This window comes from Hermetia illucens, chromosome 3 (genome assembly GCF_905115235.1).
Source record: "Hermetia illucens chromosome 3, iHerIll2.2.curated.20191125, whole genome shotgun sequence".
In the NCBI taxonomy this organism is placed as follows: Eukaryota; Metazoa; Arthropoda; class Insecta; order Diptera; family Stratiomyidae; genus Hermetia; species Hermetia illucens.
Genome location: NC_051851.1, coordinates 21215895 through 21226887, shown reverse-complemented (window position 1 = coordinate 21226887; position 10993 = coordinate 21215895). Strand labels below are relative to the sequence as shown.

The 10993-nt window shown below is 45.2% G+C and overlaps 1 protein-coding gene across 1 annotated transcript in view; it reads left to right on the top strand.

Moving 5' to 3' along the window:
* The first annotated feature begins 4577 nt into the window (after window positions 1–4577).
* LOC119651949 (lysoplasmalogenase-like protein TMEM86A) overlaps window positions 4578–10993 on the top strand; it is a 39296-nt gene continuing 32880 nt past the window's right edge. Inside the window, exon 1 of the mRNA XM_038055803.1 lies at window positions 4578–5699. Coding sequence (XP_037911731.1) covers window positions 5679–5699 — 21 coding nt within the window. The 5' untranslated portion in view covers window positions 4578–5678. The remainder of the gene's footprint in view (window positions 5700–10993) is intronic.

Genomic DNA, 10993 nt, shown 5'->3' with positions numbered 1-10993 from the left:
GTTAAGAACTGGGTCCCAATTAGATTGGTTCCCACCTGAGTAAGTGGAGAATCTGAGTCTAGACTCAAGTTTTCCAGCAATGAGTTTAGGGTTGCCCCTTCATTCAGAGTTGGATCGTCACGGTCCAGGTTTAATTGTATTTGTTTAAAAGGTTTTTGTTTTTGTTTTTTTTCTTCTCATAATTGGCTGCCATGGCCTCAGTTTTATCGGGGAAAGTAGGTCGATCTCAGCAGAGCCCCTTTTTGCCGAGACAAGGCTAGTTGAAACTGGGCGTCGCCTGGTATCCAGAGTTCACCGTTTACCTTTGATTATGGCTTGGCTTCAGGTGTCACCTCCCGTTTCCTGGAGGATCTTCCTTACTGAGCTCCATCACCACGACAAAGTAGGTAATCGTCGAGGGAGTGTTACTATTGCAGTATATATTCAAAGTAGTATCTTTGGGCTGCAAACCCATTTTTTTCTTGCTGCTACTACTGAGGCGACCATGTATTAGTGAAATCCCGCTCGAATGTAGTTAACCCTAATTCCAAACCCTAGAAAGGAGCAAATGTGGCGAAGTATGAAGTTAACGAAAATTGAAGAACTCACGTGCACAACAAAGGGCTTTTCCAAGAATTCCGAACGAGAAATTATTATTATTCTGTTAAGAGAAAGTCGCACCGCGTCCTTGAAGAACTATTGTGCCCCTTTTACTGGTTATAGTGTACCTGTTGATCATAGTATCTCAAGCAGGCCTGTAACCGTTAGGAACTTTAGTATGTTCCCTACTTCCAGATCTTTCAGCTTTGCATCTGGTATTAAGTGTTCTCCCAGATGTATCGACCTACTTTGCACAAGTGCCGGACACTGTCCCAGGACGTGTATAGAGGTTTCGTCCTCCTCCTCACAGAACCTGCAGGCAGTGTCCGTAGATATCCCTAGCTTCCCTAGGTGATAGTTCAGCCGACAATGACCAGTGAGAATTCCCACTATGATTCGGAGATTCTTTTTGGTGAGGTTCAAGCAATCCTTTATACGCATGGGTTCGTATCCCCCAATAAGCACCCAGCACCGCTCCATCCCTGGTAGGCCCGCCCAATATAGTTCCCTCAACCGTTTCTCTTCGTTTCTTAGATTCATAGCCATGAAATCGTTTCCGATTCCACAGAAGGGTTCTGGCCTGTGTAAAGGCATCCCTGCGCCCTTCTTGGCTAGTTCATCCGCTGCCTCATTGCCTTCCAACCCAGCATGGCCTGGGACCCAAAGTATCCAGACCTTGTTGGACGAGCCGAGTGTATTCAGTCTCTCAAGACATTCCCATACCAGTTTAGAGTTCACCTGGTTGGACCTAAGTGTCTTGATCGCTGCTTGGCTATCGGTGAGAATAGCTATGTTCTGCCCCCTGTAGTTCCTTTGCAGATTAAAGGAGGCACATTTGTCTATGGCGTAGATTTCCGCCTGAAATATGCTAGTGTACCTACCCATTGGCTCAAAGTACATTTTCCTTGGACCAATGACACCGGCACCCGCTCCCTGTGCTGTGAGGGATCCGTCAGTGTACCAAGTAATTAGTTGCTGGTTTAAGCCGTATGTCGCAGCCACGCTCTCCCAGTTTGCCTTGTTACTCCAACGCGTTTCAAACTTCTTATCGAAGTGAAACCTCGTTGTCATATTGTCCCTTGGTATCAGTAATTCGGGATACCGCCTAGAAAGGATATCAATCTTCCTTCGATTTAGGCAGCTCCCCGCCTCACTCATACTACCGGCCATCCTGAATATTGATCTCCTTGCCTGCATCTGTATGTGCAGATGGAGAGGGGTTAATCCCAGAAGGACCTCCAGGGATGCCGTTGGGCATGTCCTCATTGTCCCACTGATACACATGCAAGCCAGCCTTTGGAGCTTATGTAATTCCCTGGGTTGTGTGCTGAGTTGGGTTCTTTCTGCCCAGATTACCGCTCCATAGGTCATCATTGGCCTCACTATTGCAGTATATATCCAAAGTAGTATCTTCGGGCTGCAACCCCATTTTTTTGCTGCTATGGATCTGCAAGTCATCAGAGCCCTCGTGGCTTTCCGACAAGTGTTTCCGACGTGTGTCTTCCAGAGTAATTTTTGGTCTAGCGTGATTCTCAAATATTTAACCTCTGTTTCTCGTTTCACCTCCATATCATGTAATGTTATGGCTTTCAGGTGATCCAGCTTACGCCTCCTAGTGAATGGTACTATGGTGGTTTTGGTTGGGTTGATCCGCAGTCCTACCTTCCTGCACCAGGCACTAGTAACCCCTAATCCAGTTTGGATTCAATCACATAGGGTATCTTCATATTTGCCCCTACAGATTAGAACAATGTCGTCCGCGTAGTCCTGGACTTGTATTCCAGTATTAGTTAACACGTCCAGGAATTCATCCACTACTATACTCCACATCAGCGGCGATAGTACTCCACCCTGTGGACAGCCTTGAGTGGTGTTCATGATAATAGAATTTGTACCTGTTTGTACCTCTATTTGTCTGCTTTCTAGCATTTTGCCCATCCAGAGTGCCAGGGTGTTACCCACTTCTTGCGGCTCAGGGCATCCTGTATCTCTGTGTGCGATGTGTTGTCGAATGCTCCTTCGATATCCTAAAACGCGCACAGTGCAATTTCTTTTGTTTCTATGTCGTCCCGTAGTACCCCTGTCAGCTGATACAGAGCAGTTTCAGTTGACCGTCCCGCCCGGTAAGCGTGTTGACAGTGATGTAGGGGATTACGTTAGTTCTAATATAGTTGTCTATGACCTTCTCCACCGTTTTGAGTACGAACGATGTTAGGCAGATTGGTCTGAAAGATTTAGGGTGAAAAGGATCCTTTTTACCCGCTTTCGGAATAAAGACCACTTTTGCCCGTCTCCATGCCCTTGGTATGTAACCCAGTGCTATGCTCCCCCTTACCACCCTGTACAGAAGAGACTCTAAGATAATTCCTAGGCCTCTCTGGATAAGTGCTGGGAAAATGCCATCTACTCCGGGAGATTTCATTGGTTTGAAAGTTCCCACTGCCCATCTTAGCCTAGCTTCTGGGCGTACTTCTTTTGCTAGTTTCCAGCTCTCTTTCCTTCCCCTTTTATTCGTTGTTGGGGTGTCAGGCAGATTGTTGTCGCCTGCCGCTGAGGAGTAGGACCCCGGGAAATGAGTTCTGAGAAGCAGGTGTACCCTGTCGTCCTCATTCTCGGTGAATGTCCCATCTTCCTTTTTCAAGCAGACAGAGGATATTCCCCCGTCTTTGGCTACAGCTTTGTACAACCTGGTTGCTTCTGTGATCTGTTCAATCCCTTCACAGAATTCCCTAAAGCTGTTCCGTTTCGCTTCCCTGATCGCGTTGCTATACGCAGTCAGTGCATTTTTATACCTCTGCCAGTCCCCGGTTTGTTAAGCCCGGTTAAAGAGTTTTCGTACCTCTGTTCTCATTCTGGCTACGTTCTTGTTCCGCCATGGTACATCCCTTGATGACTTGACTGTCTTGGCCGGACAGCTGGCCTCATATGCTTCAATGACGATTGTGTTGAGGTTTTCCACCACCGTTTCTAATTCCAGTTCGCTCCTGATGTCACCGCCCCCTTGAATGTAGGCAATGTTGTTGCTCAGGTGCGTTGTGTAGGATTCCCAATCCGTTCTCTTGGGATTCCTTATTATTCTTTTTATTTCGGAGTTACCCTCAATGTCGAATCTGATTATCCCGTGATCAGACATTGAGGGTTCATTCGACACCCTCCAATTCCTGACCATCCCGTTCATTAGGGTATTTCCTAGAGTTATATCTAGTACCTCTTGTCAAGAAATACTTTTTCTTATAAAGCTGCTCGCTTGTGGAAGTTAAGTTTCAGGACAACTATAAAAATACCAGCCCCTAATGGTATCCTAAGGAGATTGAGGCAGGAAACTCTACTTTTCAAGGTGTGATCACAATGAGCCAACAAAAAAAAACACTTACTTAATGTGGAAAAAGCAGAGAAGAAGCTTGAGATATAGATGGTAGATAGAGATATAGATGTCAACTTTACCCGGTAAACTAAAAAAGAAAGTTTGAAGCCGGAATGGCTACTTTCAAGATTTAACAAATACAGCATCCCACGTTGGGCGCCGTTTGTAATAACTTAGTTGGGGATGTTTTTATTAATTAAATTTGGTACTTTTCCTCATTTTGAACATCCCAAATCAACTGAGATATTCCATTTTACATTAAATAAGTCTATTTTTTAGTAAAAGATACATTTAAAAGCTATAACATTACGAGCTTGCGATTTTAGCACCACAAAACGGCTGATGCTGTATTGGGGTTCGTTTTGGTTTTTTAGTAGGAGGATCATGACAACCGAAATATTTTTATCAAAAAGAATAAAATGTATCTATGTATCTATGATCCGAAAGATGAGGCAATCTAAACGTAACGAAAAATAACGAACATTTAGTGCTGAAACAAAAGCTCGCACCAAGCACTATCTTCTAATTCACTGAACTCTATCTGCAAACTAAGCGCATGCTTGCTATTTAGATAAGAAAATCTTTTCTAAAACTTATGAATTCGCTAGTGTCCGCGGCTTGCTTAGAGTAGTATTGGCTAGAATCGCTAGCGAATTGCCCCAAGCTGAATCCGCTGTTCTGTTCGCTTCTCCAGCATGTAAAGCAGCAAAATTCAGATGCGATATCGCGAGCCGCTGTCGGTATCGCGAAAAATTTCGCTGTGTCTGCCGTAAGCAAGCGGGAAAAGTGTTGACTGGGAAGCGCTTCATCGCTGCTCGTTAGCATTTGATTTATCGGTTCCATCGACAGTGACTCTTGTTCCTTCCATTGTTGATACCATGTAGTCGCCTTTTCACGCCGAACTGCGCATTTCTCATGGTTCTTACGTCCATCGGCATTTCCAATAAGCTCCAACTCGTTCTCGCTTTGTTTACCAACAAAATCGCTGACTCGCGAGGCGAGAACAATGACGACGACCTCGACCGGGTGTAAGGCCGCGGCCCTGGCCGGGGGAGTGGGTGCCTAGCGAGAACGTGCGGAACACGGGAACGTGGGTCGGACTCATATGAGTACGTCGTGCTCCACAGCGTCTCCAACGTGCAAAAAGCTTCCTTGCTCTCGTCGCTGTCGACACTTTGTCCAAAGATCAATCACCTCGTCTTGGCCTGGGGGGCCTGTGGAGCATTTCGCGCTGGCTCGTGGTCTGCTGTTTGTGCTTCGTTGATTTGGACTTGTTCTGTGCCCGCGTGATCTTCCCAGCCGCCTCTTAGGACTTATCGTGTCCCCAAGTTCTGGTACTTGGGCTCTGGGGGTGGTTGAGGTGGTTGGCGCTGTAACCCATTGGAGCAGGGACGTTTGCGAACTGGCTGAAGAGTTCGGAGCACTCTTGCCGTCCTCACTAATCTTCGCAGATTGCGAGGTAAGACTCGTGGAGTGGAGACGGGGTGGTCGGCGTATTGACCAAGTGAAGATATCGTGCAGCACTGCTGCTGCTTTCGTTATCAGGTGAAGTCGTGGCGGACGGTGCGCGGTCCATTCTTAATTCTGATCTGCACGCGAATCGCAAGCGATGAGTGAGTATGAGCTCGGGCCTGGACTGGAGCAGTTCCGATATTAATAGCAATTAAACGGTTGCCTAGTGAGTGAAAAGTTTTCTCAATTGTCGCTAATCGAATCCCCCACAAGGTCGAGAAGAATGGGGAGCTTTATCGTGCTGGTGAGTAGAGGGACGAAGATTTTAGTGGTGGCATTAGGCGACTCATTTCACTTATTTTCTCTCCACTTTCCTCCTGAACTCGTTACTAATGAAAACAAAGATGACCTTGACATTAATTCAGCATCTCCAGGACAAGAGTGAGGATAGTTGTGAATGAGTGTGTGTCGTGTGCGAATGTGGTGGTTCTTTTTTCTTCCTCCGGTGATTTTCTTCTGCCATATATCCGTTCTGCATGTGCCCCCACAACCCGCCATCACCTGGCGGGCTCTGGTGCGCGTCCATTGTCTTTAGCTCGACAGCAACAAAGGAAGAACCCAAGCTGCATAACTTTGCTCTAGACGTGTTCTGTGTTGCTTGCAAGTCCGGCGGGATACTTCTATCTTTTTGGATTAAAACTCATTAAAACGCGGAAAGGTGAATTTATTAATTGTCTGCTTAATGGAATGCAAAAGAAAAGATTTCTGACTATGAGAGACTTATTCTTAGACTAGACTCAGGAAAACTGAAAATGCAAGTTCAAAGCCTGAAAATTATCTGCGGAAGGGATATATCTTCTGTGTTGAATTTAGATAAAAAATGATGAACTGCCTCAACGTATATGTCGGTGATAACTTCTTTGAATGATTGTGGGAACTGGCTCGTATGTACAAAAGTGGTTATCAACTTGACTCGGCACTTCTCGTTGGCTCTTTACGGAGCCCATTTGTAAACCCTGGAAAATTACTATGCACAACTGCAGCATTGTTTCTTGGTTAGCTAAGTATTTACGAGTGCTCTAGTTTCAAGTTGAATCGATATCGGTTTTCCTCTATTAGCATCTGTCCACGTACATGCAGTGCTCTAGATAGTATTATATGTAATAATCTCATTAGTTGCAAAGGTGAACTTATATCTGAAACACTTATCGGTAGGGTAATTTGCACTAGTATGAATGTACATATGTATTTTTGTTGTATTCAAATTACTTGCGATTTTCCAGCTAGGTTGAGCTCAGAACAGAGATGGATCTAATTACAAACCCCCAAGAAGGGCAATTTTTGAGTTTTAAAATTATTTGCTTTATTTATTTCAAACGAATGACTGACGGTTTCGTCCAGCGCAGAGACAACTCATCAGACGCTGCCTCACCTCTGTCCTGGGAGCAGCGTGACCGAAATTGGCTACGGGTGGCAATCGGTCCGTTATATACAACCGCAAACACGAACTGAGTGCGAGTTATATCCAAGTGAAATCCGCCCTTATATTCAGACCCAAAGTAGGCTGAAGCGAAATTATTTTGTTTGAAGATTGAGGGAGTCCTAAATCCGCATCCAATTGATATCGGGCCGGACCAAGGAGCGATTGCAACCTGTAGCAACTTTCGGTCACGTTGCTTCCAGGGCAGAGGTGAGGCAGCGTCTGGTGAGTTGCCTCTGATCTGGACGAAACTGTTTGTCATTCTTGCGAAAATTTGGCCATTTGGCTCAAAAAGAGATGTCCGGGGATAACAATTGCGGAAGAACGTTTCTTCCCAATTGGTCTAGTCTGACATAAACTGGATGCGGACTTAGGACTCCCTCAATACTCAGACAAAATAATTTCACTTCTTTGTTTGTTTTTTTTTTCAATTTTTGGTTTGCTTAAGTTAGGAGGGTAGATTGTTACTCTCCCTAATCTATAGGCAGGGTATATTTCATACTTCTTTAGCCTTTTACCCGTTAGCGCGGAATTGACTCATCCAATTCGAAGATAGATTTTTTCTCGGTCATAGAATTGTCCGACTAGAGTCGGGAAACTATCAAATGAATATCTAGCTATTTTCAATGGACTTCGATGTCCAGAACAGATAGTCAGTTCTCCCAATTTTTCCACGATTTCTGCAGCTATTCATATCGATCGCGGGTGTCTGCATTTTGTATATGATTATAGTGTGTTGCGAGACTGGTTCAACGCATCATCATCGTCTCCATTACTACGAGGCGGTGTTCGTTGTCTTCGGTAGTTGGCGAGTATTCAGAACTATAGAGGATGCTGAAGATTCTGGATCTGAGGCATCCGTTGATGCGTGGATCATAAAGAGCACCATCACTTTATCCAAGATGCGCTGATGCATGAAGCAATTTGGTGTCGGCTTTCTGCTACTCGATATATTGAGATCGAGATCGCACTCCCCATGCCGTATGTCCAGTCCAGACGCTCGAATAATAGTTATAGCTTTCTTTGCTTTCAGTCTTTTATCGACGAGAAACTTACGGTAGAGGCGTTTCTTCTCAGAAATCTTCATCAGTTGATGAATTACTTACTATACCTGCTTGATAACCTCAAGGGTTGCGTAGGCTGCTTTGTACGCCGTGTTTTAGTTGATTTTGCGTTTCTTGGTAGTCGCGTAAGTGAGATGGTCTATCCTTTTCTCTCAAAAATGCCATTATTTAATTCGACTTGCACACACGTTCTTTTAATGGTGGCTTGATTTCCGGAACAGTAGACAACGGCCGATGATGAGGTATGATGAACAGCTTTGTTGTCAGTGAGGATTAAATAATGGCGTTTTCGTTTTCGAGAATATTTCGTATTTATGATTTATTGTTTTCACAATAACATATAGGAACATGAGATAACCGTTCAATAAACCATGTATTGACTAGTACAAGTTCGTGAACGTCGACTGCTCCCAGCTAATTGCGTGTTCCGGAGCTTCATTACGATATCAGTATAGTGAATGGCAGCTACGTTACAGGTCTTTGTGTCAAGCAGTTGCCAGAAAGCATCTTTTTGGGCATCTGGTTGACCTGTCTATGGTGCATAAGTGATAAAAAAATGCACCAATTAACTGTGTTTTGGAGGGGGGGGGGGGGGGGGTCAGGGAAGTTAAATGTACAAAGTGCCCGACTCCACTCTCAGACAGACTATCGTGGATTCAGGGAGCCTCAGCTACCCTGCATCTCTTCTATCCATCTCCCTTTTTTTCACCTTAAGAATGCCTTGATTGTTAATTGCAACTCGGCTCCACGTGTCTTCACTCTGCTGAATGGCCTCAGTTATGGTGTTCGGGATCCTAAGAGATCCTTCCATCAAAATGTGATTCCGATGGCGCTCGCACTTTCTGCAAAAGAAAAAGGTGTGGCAGGCAAAATCCGTTACATCTTGCAATAAATGAAGTTAGGCTACCTTGATTTATTAAGCGTCTCAAATCGTAGGCTATCGTATAAGGCGTCCAAAGGCCTGGACCAAGGATAGACCCCTGAGTCGCTCCAGATGTTACGTTTATTGTGCGCTGTATTTCTAGGGTCTCGTAGAGTAGGGGGCACGGTCCTTTAAATAGTCCTTCAGCATGGGCAGTAGGTAGCCTGGAGTATGGAAATGGAATATTTGGTATTCGGTCTAGACCGGCCTTAATAAGGAACACCAGACACCCCTGTTTTGCCCCGAGATCCACCAATTCGATATCCCCAAAAGCTGCCTGGCGTCCTGACTTACGCCATTGCTCCATCTCAGGCGGGGTCTACCTCGTCTTCTTTTTCTATCATAGATATTGCCCTTATATACTTTCCGGGTTGAATCATCTTCATCCATACGGATTAAGTGACCTGCCCACCGCGACCTGTTGGGGAAGGTTTTATCCACAACCAGATGGTCTGGTATCGCTCATGTAGTGGGCCAAAAATTCTTCAGATGATTCTTCTCTCGAACGCGCCCAAGAGTTCGCAGTTTTTTGCTAAGAACCTAGGTTTTCGAGGAATACATGAGGAATGCTAAAATGATTGTGTTGTTCAGTAAGAGCTTGGACCCTATGGTGCGACGTTTCGAGCAGAACAGTCTTTGTAAGCTGAAATAGGCTCTGTTGGCTGCCAACAACGGTGCGCGGATTTCATCGTCATAGCTGTTATCGGTTGTAATTTTCTACCCTAGATAGGAGAAATTTCCAACTGTCTCAAAGCTGTAGTCTCCTATCTTTATTGTTTTCGTTTGAATAGTGCGATTCGATGTTGTTCGTTCTTTTTGTTTTGGTGCTGACGTTGCCACCATATACTTCGTCTTGCCTTCATTAATGCGCAGCCAAAGATCTCGCACCGCCTGCTCGATCTAGATGAAGGTAGACTGTACATCTCAGGTTGTTCTTCCCATGATGTCGATATCGTCAGCATAGGCCAGTATTTGGGTGGACTTGAAAAGGATGGTGCCTCTCGCATTTACATCGGCATCACGAATCGCTTTCTCCAAGGCCAGGTTAAAGAGGACGCATAATAAGGCATCTCCTTGTTTTAGACCATTGTTGAACTAAACTGTGTGAGAGTCCCAGGATATCAAGGGACGCCGTGAGGGATTTAGGTACAATACCTGTAGTTGACAATATTATGGGAACTACAACCACCCCCTCAAGAGCTAGTGGCTCATACTTTACTCTCTTCTACACGTATTTCCGTTCAATGTTGCTATTATGGGGAATAGCAACATCAAGAATATACGCGGAGCAATCTATCCTGTCAACTAACAAGACGTCAGGCTTGTTGTGTGATATAGGCCGATCAGTTAGAACTTGCCGGTCCCAATACACGCTGCATCAAAATTATCAAGTACCTATCCCGTGATCAGCCCATGCTTCTATACAAGGTTTTGATGTATGCCTGATGGTGTATTGCACAAGCTCCAGTGCAGCCACAAATGAGATGGTCCAATGTCTCTAACGCTCAGCCATTCATTCTGCACTGGCCGTTCTCCACCCGCTCTTTCATGATAAGCTTTTTATAAGCTCGGGTGGCGACCATGCCGTCCTGAATAAATCCCTCCCTCCGAATCCAGTCTGCCTTACAGACAGCCGCATGCAAGGGACTCGTCTGCTCTTTGCTGTAAAAATAAGCGCGCAGTGAGTCGACTTGACGGTGATGTTGTGCTGCCACGCTAACCACTCCCCTACCTCCGATATCATGAGGCATGTTCATTCAATTCATGGCTGAGTTTGGATGATGCATGTGACATAATATTCCGTATCCGCTGCTGGACGCTTTCCAGATCGGTCTTCGTCCACGGCAATATTCCGAATCCATAAGCCAGTGAAGGAATAGCAAATATATTCAATGCGCTTATCTTATTCTTCCCCGAGAAATGCGATTTCAGCACCAGCTTCACAAGTCGCAGCAATCCGGACAACAGAGCATCCTTCAGATCACCAACTTGTAAAAATGTAAAAATCTGTCTCGGTCATAGCTTCGATGTGTCCTCAATACTATGTCTGGCATGCGGCTCGTGATCACCTTTGCGGACGGCTTGGATTCGACACTTGTCTAAACCAAACTCCATCCGAATATCACGGTTGA